At 32.5% G+C, this 17476-nt stretch overlaps 3 protein-coding genes and 1 long non-coding RNA gene across 4 annotated transcripts; 3 read left to right on the top strand and 1 right to left on the bottom strand.

The window, feature by feature from the left end:
* Nucleotides 1–1793: 1793 nt before the first annotated feature.
* Nucleotides 1794–8251, top strand: ABCB3 (ABC transporter B family member 3). Its single transcript, XM_004232205.5, has 7 exons — nt 1794–2231; nt 2348–2402; nt 2666–2844; nt 2942–3399; nt 4067–4607; nt 5549–6487; nt 6602–8251. Exons 1-7 carry the CDS (start codon nt 2004–2006, stop codon nt 7988–7990), a joined length of 3789 nt encoding a protein of 1262 aa, XP_004232253.1. The 5' UTR covers nt 1794–2003; the 3' UTR covers nt 7991–8251.
* Nucleotides 8252–9033: 782 nt separating this feature from the next.
* On the bottom strand, nt 9034–10250 carry LOC101263960 (signal recognition particle 43 kDa protein, chloroplastic). Its single transcript, XM_010317966.4, has one exon. It carries the CDS (start codon nt 10248–10250, stop codon nt 9144–9146), a length of 1107 nt encoding a protein of 368 aa, XP_010316268.1. The 3' UTR covers nt 9034–9143.
* A 3266-nt stretch (nt 10251–13516) lies between these two features.
* On the top strand, nt 13517–15546 carry LOC138342194 (paired amphipathic helix protein Sin3-like 2). The gene is made up of 6 exons (XM_069294414.1): nt 13517–13593; nt 13793–13990; nt 14070–14241; nt 14331–14429; nt 14515–14659; nt 14893–15546. Exons 1-6 carry the CDS (start codon nt 13517–13519, stop codon nt 15048–15050), a joined length of 849 nt encoding a protein of 282 aa, XP_069150515.1. The 3' UTR covers nt 15051–15546.
* Nucleotides 15547–15643: 97 nt separating this feature from the next.
* LOC138341871 (uncharacterized) lies at nt 15644–17103 on the top strand. Its single transcript, XR_011214947.1, has 3 exons — nt 15644–16129; nt 16254–16498; nt 16625–17103. It is a non-coding gene; the product is annotated as an uncharacterized lncRNA (long non-coding RNA).
* The last annotated feature ends 373 nt before the right edge of the window (nt 17104–17476 follow it).

Raw genomic sequence — 17476 nt, 5'->3', positions numbered from 1 at the left:
GTTGTCTACCATATTATTTTGAGATGTCCAACAATATTCGACATTTCGAATGAATAAGTTTATACTTAGTTCATTTTCTTATTACATTTTTCAAGATATTGTAATTATTATGTTTAAAGTGTGATATGGTAAAATAACCATTCTATTTATAATTTGTTAAGGATTGGGCAATGATAGTGAACAAATACTATTGGACAAAGGGAGTATATGTCTGTTTCTGTCATTTTTATTATATGAAAATTAGCGATAATTAATTAATAATAATAGTTTAATTTTCTGCTAATATAATATCCTTAGCAATATTTAACTCTCTTTATAAGTGTCTCTAAACATATTGCACTGAATATGATGAGAATTAGCTATTGCTCATAAATATTTTATTACTCTTTTTAATATATATATTTATTTCCACTTAAAAAAATGACTTTTATTTTAGTGTTGGTAGACCATCCCTCACCTATATATAGAGATAGAATTACTTTGATTTATGCATTTTGTCCTTTTACATTATAGAATTACTTTGATTTATGCATTTTGTCCTTTTACATAGTAGTCAACTCATAAGTTAAAAAAAAGAAGCTATATCCAAATTTTTTGATTAAAAAAGTCAGCTTATATACGAACATTTTCCCCACCTAGAGTTGCTAGAACAAAAATTTAAGAACGCAAATAAAATTAGAAACAATTGATGGTAGACTTTTGCTAAGTTTCTAACAGCCAGACAAAAATATTTGTATTTTATATTTACGTGTGTCTTTGCTAAGTTTCTAACAGCCAGACAATATATGTGTATTATATATTTACGTGTGTGTTTTTCTGAGTTTTGAATATATATTCTCATCTTCGATATATATTGATATAAATTATTAAACGTGATTTTATACCAAGTCGTAATCACGAGGACTCATTAGTTATCGTAAACTTGGGTTTAAATATGTCAAAGGGATATTTTTAATAAATTTAATTAAGTCGAACACTAGTTATTATATTTATATTTAATTAAATAAAAGATGAACTGCTCCAGCTATATACTACAAGAGTGAAGGAGATCATTAGTGACGCTAAAAATAAAAAATCATTCGAGCTACGAGCGTCATTAATGACGATACTTGGAAAAAAATCGAAAAGTCAACCGCAATACACTCTCCAGCACATCTATTTTGCATTTTAACAAAAAATTAATATATTAGCAATCTAAATATATTTTAATTTTATTAGTATTTCTATTTTTCAATATTTCACTGGGCTGATTTACGTCATTACTTATTTTTGAAAAAAATTTATTCCAATATAACCCTTGATATTGACTAAATATTTGATTGATCTTTGGATGTCGTTTAAGAGATTCATAAATTTTAGAATACTAAAAAAAAGGTGATTGATAAATAATTATTCATAAATGAATCATGGAAGAAAATTTTCCATTAAATACGAACTTAATATAGCTGTTATTCACTGTCCATTTCATTTGTATATCTTTTAAAAGACAAAATAGGAGAATTTTGATTTCATTTGTATATCTTTTAAAAGTCAAAATAGGTGAATTTTGATTAATATTTTTAGATGTATTTTTTCATTATATACATATGAGAAAATCCACAATTAATTTTAGGCAAATTATATTTACAATTTTAGTCAAACTATATAAACTTTACAATTCAAGTCAAAATCATATGAATTTTGACCAACAATTTTCAAGAAAGATTATTACTACTTATAGTGTTTTTGGAATAACTTTCAAAACATTTAATTAGATAGATTAAATAAGTTATATTTAATGTAATTTTAAAAATGAGTAGAAATGAAAATGAAAAATAATAATTTAAAATAGTAGCACCAATCGTGCGAAGGCCTTTCATTCCGCATGACACAGAGGTCTCATCTCCTCTATAAATAAGTCACATATATGAGCTATGTTTTATTGAGTTATGAACTTTCTCAATATTTGTTTTGTGTTTAATCAGCATAGCAACAAAAGGATAGTTTGAAGAAAAAAATTTATCATGAGTACTTCAAAGAGTAAAACGATGATCCAAGAGAAACGGTATGGTTCTTTTCAGTCAGTTTTCATGCATGCCGATAGCGTCGATATCTTGTTGATGGTTTTAGGATTTTTGGGAGCGATTTGCGATGGAGTTTCTATGCCTGTGATGCTTATAGTCACCAGCAAACTCATGAACAATCTTGGTGGTAATGACTCTTCCGATACTTTCACGCATCATATCAATGAGGTATAACTTACAGGATTAATTAATTTTCATCTGTATTTTATATCAGTAAGCCGTGACGAAATAAATATGGAACTAATGGTAACAAGAAATTTTTGTTTTATTTATGTGATTTGTAGAATGCTTTAGCTCTGGTTTACCTGGCATGTGGACAATGGGTCGCGTGTTTTTTAGGTTTGTCTAATTTCTTTTTGCTACTTTTCAACGATTCATATGGTTTCTACTTGTGAGCCGGAGGCATATTTATTTTTACTTTATTGGGGTTAGGGAAAATAAGGTGAGAAAATGAAACTCATTCGTAAAAATTGATATATCAACTAATTTTATTTTATTTGTAACTGAATTCAATATTTTTGCTCAAATTTCTTCATTATCGTCAAATTGGTTTAGTTGAGTGGTTAGATAACGGTCTCTTTATTTATGATATTCTTTTTTAGAGGGATTTTGTTGGACAAGGACAGCAGAGAGGCAAGCGTCAAGGCTACGAATAAGATACTTAAAAGCAGTTCTAAGACAAGATGTGGGATACTTTGATCTACATGTTGCCAGTACCGCCGATGTCATTGCTAGTGTCTCTAGTGACAGTCTTGTCATTCAAGAATGCATAAGTGAAAAGGTTAGTTTAAATTTTTCGATATATATATATATATTACTAATCGTTCTAATTCTGTAATTAATTATCGACAATGTTGCTATTGATTTCGAATATACAGGTACCAGTTTTCTTGATGAACGTAGCAACATTTACTGGGTCATATGTGGTAGGATTTTTGATGATATGGAAGCTGGCACTAGTGGGATTCCCTTTTATTATTTTCCTAGTGATACCGGGTCTTATGTATGGAAGGGCTCTAATGGGAATAGCAAGAAAAATCAGGGATGAATATGGAAAAGCTGGAATAATTGTGGAACAAGCAATTTCATCAGTAAGAACAGTTTATTCATTTGTTGGAGAAAATAAAACTTTAGCAGAGTATTCTAATGCACTTCAAGGAACAGTAGATTTGGGATTAAAGCAAGGTTTAGCTAAAGGATTGGCTATTGGAAGTAATGGCATTGTTTTTGCAATTTGGTCCTTTATGTCTTATTATGGTAGCAGAATGGTCATGTACAATGGAGAACATGGTGGCACCGTTTTTGCCGTTGGCGCTGCAATCGCCATCGGTGGACTGTAAGTATCGACTCGTTGGATTTCATTTTATTTATCTTATTTAGATTGATTTTTTTCGAAATCAATTAAATAAATTGAAAAAGGAAGGATACAATATTCATTTTCATTCACAATTGGAAGGATTTTCCAGGGATTAACTCAATAGAATATATATTTTGTTATATTTGATAGTGTGTATTAGATAAAACTTGAATAAAACACTTTATCGATATTATGAAAGTTTTCTGAATTATTGTATTCCTGTGGTATGGTATAATTTTATTTGAATTAAACAATCTCTTCTTCAATAAATAAGTAGTTTTTTTTTCTTAAAATATTTCTCAATCTCCAACCATACATTGAGAATGTATTTTTCAATAAAATATTTAATAAAAACGAATTATATTTGAAAACGTATTTTTGAAAAAAAATTCGTCGACTAACACATTGAATTGAGGAAGTTATTTCAAACTTCAGAAAAATAGGACAAGTTGGATAAACCTCGGAAATGTGTGATAATTCATTTTTTTGGACTGTTCATTTATTTCCAAATAAGACAAATTCCTAAATTATTTATATGCTCCGTAGTTTATGGTCGTATTGTTTCATATGTTTTTATCAGATTTTTGAGTAATTTTTAAAACATGATTTATTTATTTTATTATATTTTTTTTTTTTGGCTGAACAGATCATTGGGTTCCGGTTTGTCCAATCTCAAGTATTTTTCTGAAGCAAGTGCAGCTGGTGAACGTGTAGTGCAAGTGATAAAAAGGGTACCGAAAATAGATTCGGATAATTTGGAGGGCCAAACATTGGATAACGTGATGGGTGAAGTGGAATTCAAACATATTGAATTCGCGTACCCATCAAGACCTGAAAGCATAATTTTAAACGATTTTAGCTTAAAAGTCCCAACGGGTAAAACCGTGGCATTAGTGGGAGGAAGTGGGTCAGGAAAATCTACTGTAGTAGCACTACTTCAGAGATTTTATGACCCACTTGGGGGTGAAATTCTTCTCGATGGGATCGCTATTGATAAGCTGCAACTCAAGTGGCTAAGGTCACAAATGGGTCTAGTGAGTCAAGAACCTGCACTTTTTGCAACTACAATTAAAGAAAATATACTTTTTGGGAAGGAGGATGCATCTATGGAACAAGTAATTGAGGCTGCCAAAGCTTCTAATGCTCATAACTTCATCTGTCAGTTGCCTCAGAGTTATGATACCCAGGTATCTGTGTGTTCCCTTTTATACTTTACCTTTATTTAGTTTGTCCTTATCCTTGCAAAAATCGGTGATGGAATAAATGACCGCTCAAATTCAAACCAGTTAGGTTAATGACTCATTCGTTGACTTAACTAGACGTATAGATTGAAAATGAAATATTATGTATTTGACACGCTAGCACGATTGAATAGTATTCTTGTCTAGCTAAAAATGTTATCACGCTGATTTCCACTTTGGCTATAAACAAGTCGCTGTTAATGAATAGCTTTGTTCCCATTATTCAGTTTAAATGATTAATTCTTTAGTGTTCAAAGAATTTTAAAGGGCACTTAACTAATGCTTTATTATTGATTATAAATGAAATGTCCCAGTTCAGAGAATTTTCTTAGCTATCATTGTCAAACAAGTGGATTCTGCTGTGGAGTATGTCATCAAGTGGTTTTGACCAAATTAAACTAATCCAATTTTTTTTTTTTTATAATGGTGCTGCAAACGTTTTGTCTCTCTTTAGTTAAAGGACTTTTTTTTCTCAATCAGTTGAAAATTATTGCTTAATATGCTACAATTAAGTAAATTCCATTATTTCTATTTGGGACATCTAAGACAGTAACATATCCAATATAGTCCCATAAAACAGGGTCTAGGAAGAGTGGAGTGGACACGACCTTATTCCTACCTTACCTGATTGCTTCCATTGAATCCTCGATTTAAGAAAATCAGTATTCAGGAGATCACAAAATTACTTACTAATTAGTTTTTAGTTTAATACTTTCGTTTCTATGATTCATGATACTATCAAAGGGTAGAATCTCTAAACTCAAATGAAGTGCAAAAAGAACTTTACTCAACTAAGTTTATACTACCATATCAAAACAAAAATTTATGAACTTTGAACTCATAAATAATTAAATCTTAGATCTAACTCTCTGCGTGCATGCGTACAGGTGGGAGAGAGAGGTGTTCAAATGTCTGGGGGACAGAAGCAGAGGATAGCTATAGCAAGAGCCATAATCAAGTCACCCAGAATACTCCTCCTCGACGAAGCAACCAGTGCACTCGACTCTGAATCTGAACGAGTGGTGCAGGAAGCTCTGGACAAGGCCGCTGTTGGCCGCACTACAATCATCATAGCCCATCGCCTTTCCACTATTCGCAATGCTGACCTTATTGCTGTGGTTCAAAGTGGCCAAGTCAAGGAAATTGGCTCACACGATGAGCTAATAGAAGATGAAGATGGACTATACACTTCCTTAGTCCGTCTCCAACAAACTGAAAATCCCAGTGATGAAATCTCAATTGCACCAACAAATAGAAACACAGTTTTTGCTCCATCAAATTTAAATTCTGGATTCACCTCTGACCATGAAGTACAAAATACAAGCAGCAGAAGGCTATCAATTGTGAGCAGGTCGAGTTCAGCTAACTCAGCTGCGCAAAGCTGTAGATTTGATCAAAATGCAACAATTTCCAATACTCCAGAACAAGTCTTTCCAGTACCTTCATTCAAAAGGCTGCTGGCAATGAATTTGCCAGAATGGAAGGAGGCAACTTTGGGATGCATAGGAGCAATATTGTTTGGTGGGGTTCAACCAGTGTATGCTTTTGCAATGGGGTCAATGATATCTGTCTATTTCTTACCAAGTCATGATGAGATTAAGGAGAAGACAAAGATATATGCTCTGTGTTTTCTGGGGTTGGCATTCTTTTCACTTTTTGTCAATGTACTTCAGCACTATAACTTTGCAGCCATGGGAGAGAAATTGACTAAAAGGATCCGGGAGAGGATGTTGTCCAAGATGCTTACTTTTGAAATTGGGTGGTACGACAAGGAAGAAAATTCCACCGGTGCTGTTTGCTCTAGACTAGCTAAGGATGCCAATGTGGTACGTCCACTAGTACTGTTAGAGTTTAACTTTCATACACAAACAACGTAAAGAATTTTTTATAGAATCAGGTAAGATCTAGTGATAACAGTTGCTGGTTATACAAATGTGCAGGTGAGATCATTGGTTGGGGACAGGATGGCATTACTCATTCAAACGGTTTCTGCAGTGACTATAGCTTGCACCATGGGCCTAGTTATCGCGTGGAGACTTGCATGGGTCATGATAGCGGTCCAGCCTCTCATCATAGTGTGCTACTATTTCAAGAGGGTGCTATTAAAAAACATGTCTAAAAAGTCCATCAAGGCCCAAGAAGAAAGCAGCAAGTTGGCTGCTGAAGCAGTTTCCAATCTCAGAACAGTAACAGCCTTCTCCTCCCAGTCCCGGATTCTCCAAATGCTCAAGAAAGCCCAAGAAGGCCCACTAAGAGAAAGTATACGTCAGTCGTGGTTTGCTGGAATTGGACTTGGCACTTCGAACAGTCTCATGACATGTACTTGGGCTCTTGATTTCTGGTATGGTGGCAAACTCATGGCAGAAGGCCTCATAGGAGCTCAAGCCCTCTTCCAGACATTCATGATTCTGGTTAGCACTGGGCGTGTCATTGCAGATGCTGGAACCATGACTAATGATCTCGCAAAGAGTGCAGATGCTGTTGGGTCGGTCTTTGCAGTGTTGGATCGATATTCTTTAATCGAGCCAGAGGACTCAGATGGTTACAAGCCCAAGAAAATAACAGGCAATGTCGAGCTGTGCGATGTGGATTTTGCATACCCTGCTAGGCCCAATGTGATCATTTTCAAGGGGTTCTCAATAAAAATCGAAGCAGGAAAGTCAACAGCATTGGTAGGACAAAGCGGATCAGGGAAGTCCACTATAATTGGTCTGATAGAAAGATTCTATGATCCCTTAAGAGGGGAAGTGAAAATAGATGGCCGGGACGTAAGATCATACCACTTGAGATCATTGAGGAAACACATTGCACTTGTAAGCCAAGAACCAACATTATTTGCAGGAACCATAAGGCAAAACATAGCCTATGGAGCATCAGAAGAAGTGGACGAATCAGAAATAATTGAGGCTGCAAAGGCAGCAAATGCACATGATTTCATCTCAGCATTAAAAGACGGATATGAAACTTGGTGTGGTGACAGGGGACTGCAGTTGTCAGGAGGACAAAAACAGCGAATTGCTATAGCACGTGCAATATTGAAAAATCCAGCGGTGCTATTATTGGACGAGGCAACAAGTGCATTGGACAGTCAGTCGGAGAAAGTAGTGCAAGATGCACTTGAGAGAGTGATGGTTGGGCGGACAAGTGTGGTGGTGGCACACAGGCTAAGTACTATACAGAATTGTGACACAATTGCTGTATTGGACAAAGGCAAAATTGTGGAGAAAGGGACTCACTCTTCTTTGTTAGCTAAAGGACCCAGTGGAGTTTACCACTCTCTTGTTAGCCTTCAAAGAGCACCGAACTCTAACAACACCTTCATCAGTTAATCTCATCATCAAATGACATGGGTTGATATTCCCCAATAATCTTGAAGCTAAACAGCCTCTTCTTTCTCCTTGTTTTCCTACTTTCTTTCCCAAACAACTCTTTGGGAGATTTGTTGGCTGCTTGGAAATCTCTGTCCCATTTTAATGTATAGATATTTTGGTATTGTTAGCAAATAGCAATACATTTAATTGAGCTTTGTGTTTCATCTTGTAAGAGAAGAGCTTCATAGATAAATTGTTCGATCAGTATTAAAGGTAAAATCTTATGACCTTAATACTAAAAGACCCCAGAAGGCCAGAAGAAACTAGAAGTCCAGCATAGTGAAACATATTAACAACCTAAACACTAATCAAGTAAGAACAATTGTCATCATTGAAACAAGTTACACTAAAAACAGGAAGGGAAAATGTAGAGAACGAAGCAGACAACAAAGTTCTAGGATCAAGGGGAATAGATTCTCACATAATGTTATTACCTGAATCTTGAGAGATTGAAAATCAGGATTTTCACGATTTCAGTGCCTCCCATGGATTGGATGTCAATACAAAACAACAGAAAACATCATCCATACAACCTCGAATAGGAGTACTCCCTCAAATAGGGATAGCTTCAGGTACTAATATTAGATTGGTAAAAGCTATCAGCCAGCCAGACATCAAAACCTAACTCAACAATACAAGTCTGCTAAAACTCTCAGCTTCAGACTGCGTACTCAGAAGTCAGAATTCTAACACCACTACGGCTTCAGACATGGATGAATCCGCAGTGGCACATTTTGCAAAAGTAATTCACAACTACCACCACCTTTTCACTTAAAACTATCTCCTAGAATCTTCTTCATGACCCTTCAGAGGGTTTTCACTTCATTCAACAAAGATATCAATTCAATTGTTAAAAACATCCACCTTTACAGAGGATTCGGACAATCACCAATAGAACGTAATATTTGATTGGTTAGTATCATTTAAGAATTAAGATATGCTAAAGGGTGATCTTCAATTTTCCAGATTTGGATCACTAAAAGGAAATTATCCTCAACCTGTTAGACAACCTCAGAATTACATACATTACCACAACTATAGTTTATAAAACAAAAGAGCATTATATTACCACAGAAAAAGAAAAATACAAGCCAAAAGAGAAACCATGAATTCAACTTACTACTTTCTGTTGACCTTTTTCAAAATCTTCTATCAGAAGGGGGTCAACATTTTCTTCTGGTTCCCAAGTAGCCTCCTCAATATCAGTCCATTTAACCAAGTACTCGCCTTTCCCGTTGTCACCCTCTCTCTTCTCCAAGATGCACTCTGCCTCTGCATATTCCAATCCAGCCTCAAAATCTCTCACCAAATCCTCAGATATCAGCCATGCTTTAACCCATTCATTATCCTCCCCATCCTTCCATTTCACTAAATACTCAACATTTTCACCTTTTCCTCTCTTCTCCAATATCTCCTCCACTTGTGCATACTCAAAAATTGCATCCTCCAATACCCTAATCACATTCTCTAATCCCAATCTCCTCGCGAATTGCATTGGGTTTCCTTTAGGTGTTTGATTCAAGACCATCCTCGCTAAGCTCAGCGGCGTCTGCCCTCTGTAATCTTGCACCTCGGGGTCTGCGCCGAGCTCAATTAACAGCTTAGCGACTCCAGGCTTCACATATCCTGCAGCCATATGCAGAGCCGTCAAACCGCCGCTCCTGTCGCGGTAATTGACGTCGGCGCCGGCTTCAGCGAGCAGCTTGACGCAAGGCTCCGACCCGAGTCCCGAAACAAAGAGCAAAGCCGTTCGTCCATCGTCATCAACAGCATCCACATCTCTGTCGTCCTCGGCTTCAATAAGTTCCCGAAGAGCCGATTCATCTGACTTTTTCGCAGCGTTCCACCAAGGGGTTTCATACTCAGCGACAACATCTTGTGCGATGAAATTAGAGGGAACCCAGGTAGGGGCATGTTCATCTTTCCACTCAATCAAATACTCCATTCCTTTCCCACCTTCAATTGCTCGACTCCCAATGATTTTGTTAACTTCTCCATACGTTTCGTCGGCATCGTAATCTTCAAATTCTTCTTGTGCTACTTCTTCGGCTGCTGATTGTTGTTGGTGTTGGTTCTGAAGCGTGGCAAATACAAGTGGTAAATTAAGTTTTTTAAGTGGGAGATAAGAGTGATGGGGCAGGGGAGAGAATGTAGGAAATTGAGAAGAGAATTTGAGTTTGAGTCGGGAGAGAGATGAATTGACAAAGAGAGCATCCATTGGAGAAGTGGGAAAGAGATTTGGTGGCGCTCTTTCTTTTGAATGGCCATGAACATCTCCATAATCCTATGAGATGGATGCCTTTAGGATAAGATATTATATCTATTCACTTCACTAAATCAATCAATTCGAGTTCTAGATATGAAGTATTATTATTTTAAGGGATAATGTCCAAGTACTCCCTTAATCTATGTTCGAAATTTCAGAGACACACTTATACTATACTAAGGTCCTATTACCCCTGAACTTATTTTATTAATAATTTTTTACCACTTTTTAGCTTACGTGGCACTATTTTGTGGGCCCAATGATGATTGACTTTTTTTTTGAACTAGTGCCACGTAGGCTAAAAAGGGGTAGAAAATTACATATACAATAAGTTCAAGAGGTAATAGGACCTTAGTAGTATAAGTGTGTCTCTGAGATTTCGGGCATAAGTTGAAAGGGTACTTGGGCATCTTCTCTTATTTTAAATAAATTTTGTGTATTAAATTTAGTTGTGCTTCAAACACAACTGAAAAAACAAAAGAAGAACTGCTGTAAGGCATGTTCAAATGATCAAAGATTGCAATTACAATTGTGATGGAGCGATAAATTATTTTTTAAAAAATATTTCTTGAATTCAAGCGTTCTGTTACTATATGAATTTAAAATTAATTTAATGATAAAAAACAAAATAAAAATAGTCAAAAAGTTCTTTACCATAAATGTTGTATTTTTTTTTTGTCAATATATATTTAATCTGCTAATGTACATAAATATTTTAATTCACTATGTTTCTATTTAATCAACTTATGTTTATGTTCATAATGTTAGTAATTTTTATGTTTTGGGTGAGAGAATCTTGGAAAAGAATGGCATCGGACATTTAAAATCATATAAACTTTTTTTTAAAAAAATTATTTATATCAAATTAATTTAATTTTTATTATTATATTAATAAATTAAAACACATATTAATTAATTAAAAATAACTAAAATGAACTATACATTTTCACCTCTTAAAGCTGATTTTGTAGATTTTGTGTTATACGTACTTGTATGAAATTCAACCAATTACATCACGTCAACGCAAAAGTGAAAGAAAAGGGCTATAGAAAAAAAATTAAATATTCATCTTAAATTTTCAACGATTCAATTACTTTGAACAATAAAAAATTCTCAAATATTCTGTTAATATGAAATAGAAAAAGTACCTAATAAAGAAAAATAATTAATAATTAATGTTGAGAAAATTATGAAATAACAAACTATTAATTCAAATTAAATACAATAGTAATAATTTCTTTAATTTGTAATCAGCAGCAAAACGTTTCACGTTTTTTGTCATCTCATTTATATATCGAAATATACAAATAGACTCATTCAATATACATATATGTTGTATAAAAATTAATTACAGGACTCATTTATATAACAAATATACAAATAGATCCATTCAATATACTATGTTTTGAATAAAAATTAATTACAGTACCCATTTGTAAATATACAAATATATACTCATCATGTATACACATGTGTTGTATATTTGTAGTAGTTTTACTTATATACAATTAATATGTTTTAGTTTGTATATCGAAATATACAAATAAAGATTTTAATGTATAAGTAAATCGAGATATACCGAAATAGTTGTAGCAAACATAAAGTTTGCTCAATGAAATTCAATTATACAAATTATAACTATATCATACAAATATGATTTTTATGTTTGCTAAAACTAAAATTTGCTCATATTTTACAAAATAGTATATATATATACTATTTTGTAAAATAGTATTGACTTTTTATGGTTTGATATTTTAAGAAAAACAATAAATGATTAATAAGGTATGGATTAGACTTTTTTGGTTTAAAAAAAGTGCAATCCATATCTTACTAATCATTATTTTTTTTTAAAAAAAAATTATCATTAATAAGATATGAATTACACTACTTTGACTATCTAATCATTTTTGGTGGAAAAGAAATAAGTGATATTTTCCAATAAAAATAGTAAAACTACAAAGGAATTGCATAGATATGGTGAAAAAAAAAGAAACACGTGATATTTTAAGAAAAACAATTACTCATAATAAATAATATATGGATTACACTACTTTGACTTTCTAATCATTTTTGGTGGAAAAGAAATAAGTGATATTTTCCAATAAAAATAGTAAAACTACAAATGAGTTGCATAGATATGATGAAAAAAAAGAAACACGTGATATTTTAAGAAAAACAATTACTCATAACAAACAATATATGGATTACACTACTTTGACTTTGTAATCATTTTTGGTGGAAAAGAAATAAGTGATATTTTCCAATAAAAATAGTAGAACTACAAATGAGTTGCATATACATGGTGAAAAAAAGAAATACAACATTATATTTTAAGAAAAGCAATTAATAATAAATAATAAATAGATTACACTATTTTGATTATCTAATCATTTTTGGCGAAAAAGAAATAAATGATATTCTCCAATAAAAATAGTAAAACTACAAATGAGTTGCATAGATATGGTGAAAAAAAGAAATACAACATTATATTTTAAGAAAAACAATTAATAATAAATAATAAATAATAAATGGATTACACTACTTTGATTATCTAATCATTTTTGGTGAAAAAGAAATAAATAATATTTTCCAATAAAATTAGTAAAACTACAAATGAGTTGCATAGATATGGTGAAAAAAAAAGAAATACAAGATATTTTAAGAATAAACAATTAATAACCAATAAGATATGAACTACACTACTTTGACTTTCTAATCATTTTTGGTGAAAAAGAAATAAGTGATATTGTGCAATAAAAATACTAAAACTATAAATGGTTGCATAGTTATGAAAAAAAAGTAAAAGAAATACATGATATTTTAAGAAATATAATAAATAATTAATAAAAAATGGATTCACTGCTTTTACTTTATAATTATTTTTAACTCAACAAATTGAATCCAGTCAATAAATAGTCATAACTTTAGTTAATGACTAAAAATATTAGAGAAAGACTAAATTATCCTTAAAGTTTGACCAACATCACACGTTACAAGAATTAGTACTATATATATGTGTAGTCTCGTTATTACATACACAACATTTTTTTCTCCAAGTAGAGAAGGTATAGAAAAAAATACTAGGGTTCAGTCATTTTTAAATTTTTTCCCCCTTTGTTTGAGTAATTTTTATGGTTGAATTGTTTTTTTTTTAAATTCTTAATAAAATTTGTATTTACTAGGACAACTTTTTGTTGATGTACTATTTTTGCAGCATGGCCCGATTGAGAGAAGATGTATCTGGTGGTAAAGAGAGGTTTAGGCGGCAAATCAATTATTCTCGTAGAGAGTCGTAAGCTTTATTCACTTTCTCAATTATTTTGATTTATTGAATTCTAGTTTAATAATTAGTTTTTTGATTTAGGTTAAAAATAAAAAATTTAAAAAAATTGGGCTGATTTTTCAGTATATAGATGATATCATTTTTGGTAGTAGTGACTATTAATGGTATAAAATTATGATGTATATGAATTTTTTGCTGTATGAAGTAGGCGTCGTTCATCACAAGTTGTTGAAAATGGTTTGGGCAGCCGCATTGCTGGTAGCGGGCTAACTTTTCTTAGACCTTGTAACTCAAATCTTAGAACAGAGGAGGCTTTGTCTTATTTGAAGGAAGTTAAAGACACGTTTCAAGGCAAAGTGAAGTATGAAATGTTCCTTGATATTATGAAACATTTTAAGGCTCAAAGGTATGTTACTACTATTTACCTTAGTGTCGTCATCTCATATTTGTTGTTTTATCAGTGAATTGTTTCATTTTCTTTACAGAATTGATACTGTTACTGTCATAGAAAGAGTGAAAGATTTGTTCAAAGGATACCCTAGGTTGATCATGGGATTCAACACTTTCTTGCCCGAGGGATATACGATAACTCCCAATCAAGAAGATAAGCCTAGAGTTGAATTTGGAGAAGCTGTCAACTTTGTGAACAAAATAAAGGTTACATTTCAAGTTTAAATAATAAAGGTCTGTTTTTTCTTCTTTAAAATACTTTAGTCCTAATTTATTTGGTCTATCATATTCTGCAGACACGATTCCAAAATGCTGATCAAGTCTACAGATACTTCCTAGACATCTTGAACGTGTATAGGAAAAAGCAGAAGGGAATCGATGAGGTGTACCGAGAGGTAATAATTTCTTTTTTAAATTGGTATACAATAGATGATGTTTATGTTTTAATTTTTTGTTACTTTTTGTCATATCTATGTTTAGGTTGCCATACTTTTCAATGGCCATCCAGATTTGTTAGATGAGTTTACTAGGTTCTTGCCAGATACCAACTACAAAGAGGATCTAAGCAAGCAACAGCATACTGGTAAAATGAATTCTTTTGGAGAGTTTGAAGATGCCCTGAAATGTGAGTTCATGGTTAGCTGAATATTTGTATTTGATGTGTTGCATTAGAATCTTCCATTATTAGTTATATGGTTTGTGATGACACTGATCTATTAGTAAATATGTATTAAATCATCATTCAATATATCTCACTTCGTTTTTTGATAAAGTTCTTGGTGTATGCATTTAATTTTAGCATAGAGTTGCTGAGTTTGGTTAGTATGCTTTTTAATATGATTTTGTTGATCTTGTCAGCTTCGTGTAGCAAAGGGTTCATTTTCTGTGAAAGGGTAAAGGAAAGACTACAAAGTCCAGCTGATTATCTAAAATTCTTAACATGTCTCCATATTTACAGCACAGAAACGATCGCAAGGAACAAATTACAAAGTTTGGTACGTCTATCATGCTATTAATCAAGTCTTTTTGTTCCAAAGTGACATTTATCGTTGTTTGTAGTATTTGCTATATGGGTTTGGTTGGGCTCTTTTATGAGTTTTGGCTAAGAAAAGGGAGAAACAGAGGTATTGAATCCTGTTTTATAGGATTTTGTGGTTCTAATGTCTTTTAAATGATATACAAGTCGATGTATTAGTTAAAGCATCATTAATTTGAAGCACGCTATCAATTTCAGGTTGCTGAAATACTTGGAAAATACCTTGATCTTATGGAGGGTTTCAATGAATTTCTGGATCTTTATGATCGAGTTGGTAAGTTAAAATTTCATGGTTGTAAAATTGTTGTGCCATTAAAATTGGTTACTTCTTGGCAATTGAAATACTTGCCGGTGTAATGAGCCTGAGAAAGTCTTGAATAATTTTTTATTAGAATTTTGTTACAAGTACTTTACATTACTATACAAGACAACAATTGAAATTTCAAAAAAACAATCTCCAACAAGATATATCAGAATTCGTCATGATTAATATTCTATTACTATGTTGCTAAACATTCAGTATGTTTGACTCCATTTTTGTTATGTTCTTGATGTATGCATCTGTTTTTAGCATAGAGTTGCTGAGTTTGGTTAGTAAGCTTTTTAATAGTATTTGTTTGATCTTAGCAGATACATATACAAAAGGGTTCACATTCTGTGAAGAGGTAAAGGATAGACTAGGAAGTCCAGTTGATTATCAGACATTCTTGAAATGTCTTCATGATTACAGCAGAGAAATAATTACAAGGGAGCAGTTACATTCTTTGGTACGTGTATCATGCATCTAAACTTATCTTTGTTGCTCCTATATGACAGTAATCTTTGCTTATAATTTCTGCTATCTATGGTTTGGTTGATGTTCATGCAAATTATAGGCTAGGCCTAATGTTTCTACAGGATTTTGTGGTACTAATATCTTTTAAATGATGTACAAGCCGATCTGTTTGTTGTTTAAGCATCATAGATTTAACCACTCGTTTCAGGTTGCTCAAGTACTTGGAAAACATCCTTGTCTTATGGAGCGTTTCAATGTATTTATATATTGTTATGAACGAGCTGGTAAGTCTTTAACGAATTCTATCACACACACAATACATATATATATATATGTGTGTGTGTGTGTGTGTGTGAGAGAGAGAGAGAGAGAGAGAGAGATTCTAATTTGAATAGCACTGCTTTGCAGTTGGATTTCTTGTAGGTGTAATGACTAAGTGGAATGATTCCAAGTTAGTAAAGGAAGAAGAGAAGAAGTGTAAAACTGAGGCTCCTTCAACTTATCAAGTAAAACAAGAAACTGAAGCTCCTTCAACTTATCAAGTAAAACATGAAACTGAGGATCCTTCAACTTATCAAATAAAACAAGAAAATGAGGCTCGTCCACAGGGAATTAAGTTTGAAGAAGCTGCCAGTTTTGTAGAGAAAGTAAAGGTTATTCTCTAAGACTTCTTTTCTTCTAATTTCATAAATAATCTAACAAGATATTATGTTTAACAGACAGATGGATGGATAAAATATGAGTGTTAACTTACTTGTTGGGGTCATCGCTTTGTGCAGGAACTTTTCCGACAGGACAACCATGTGTATGAATCATTTTTGAACATTTTGAAGATGTACTACAGGGAGCACGAGAACAAATATGATGTCTACCATAAGGTAATAAAACATCTTTCAATTTGGATACACAATTTATATTAGGTGATCTTCATGTTTTAATTTATGAATATTGATTATTATTTTTCATTTATGTGTAGATTGCTATACTTTTCAAGGATCATTCAGATTTACTTGATGAGTTCGCTAAATTCTTGCAGATTCTTCAGCTGATTTCATGCTAAGGGAACGTATTGATCAGTTAACCATCCTCTTTAGTTCCTTATAATAGTGTGATCTGTATTACTAATGCTTGTGAAGGAGTTAAACTTTGAAAGATTGATGGATTTCTTGGAAATTTTTATTCTGTTTCGAATGCTAGAGATTCAGTTTTATTGGCAATGTAAAATGTTGGTACTATATGAGGTTTATTTTTCCGAATAATATCATCATCTCTTCTAGCAAATTAAGAATTTTTTTTTGAATATGTGCTTCTATATCTGCAACCTATCGGATAAAACTTGTAGAAAACAAAGGAATACCCTTATTATATTTGGGGTGGTTTGGTATGAATTAAAATATTTTTCGAAAAATATTTTTCTCATATTTGGTTGGATTAAATAATTTTGGAAAATATTGTCTAAATCAACTCATTTTTCACAAATTTAAGAAAAATGTTTTCAACTTTAAAATTTCATTTTTCACTCATATCCCTGACCACCCCTACAAGCCCCCCCACCCCAGCACACTCCCCAAAAAATTTTAAGTTTGTTTTTAAAAAATATTTTAAAAACTTAAATTTTTTTATTTTTTTCA

Source organism: Solanum lycopersicum, chromosome 2 (genome assembly GCF_036512215.1).
Source record: "Solanum lycopersicum chromosome 2, SLM_r2.1".
Lineage (NCBI taxonomy): Eukaryota > Viridiplantae > Streptophyta > Magnoliopsida > Solanales > Solanaceae > Solanum > Solanum lycopersicum.
Note: the sequence above shows the minus strand (reverse complement) of the source record. Positions and strands in the feature narration are given on the sequence as shown.

What these genes read in the sequence shown, in the direction of transcription:
- ABCB3 (XM_004232205.5), top strand. Translation starts at nt 2,004, where the DNA reads ATGAGTACTTCAAAGAGTAAAACGATGATCCAAGAGAAACGGTATGGT. An exon ending in ATGGGTCGCGTGTTTTTTAG is followed by an intron (nt 2,403 to 2,665) that starts GTTTGTCTAATT and finishes ATTCTTTTTTAG; the next exon opens with AGGGATTTTGTTGGACAAGG. An exon ending in TAGCTAAGGATGCCAATGTG is followed by an intron (nt 6,488 to 6,601) that starts GTACGTCCACTA and finishes ACAAATGTGCAG; the next exon opens with GTGAGATCATTGGTTGGGGA.
- LOC101263960 (XM_010317966.4), bottom strand. Translation starts at nt 10,250, where the DNA reads ATGGATGCTCTCTTTGTCAATTCATCTCTCTCCCGACTCAAACTCAAA.
- LOC138342194 (XM_069294414.1), top strand. Translation starts at nt 13,517, where the DNA reads ATGGCCCGATTGAGAGAAGATGTATCTGGTGGTAAAGAGAGGTTTAGG. An exon ending in ACTTTGTGAACAAAATAAAG is followed by an intron (nt 14,242 to 14,330) that starts GTTACATTTCAA and finishes CATATTCTGCAG; the next exon opens with ACACGATTCCAAAATGCTGA. An exon ending in TCGATGAGGTGTACCGAGAG is followed by an intron (nt 14,430 to 14,514) that starts GTAATAATTTCT and finishes ATCTATGTTTAG; the next exon opens with GTTGCCATACTTTTCAATGG.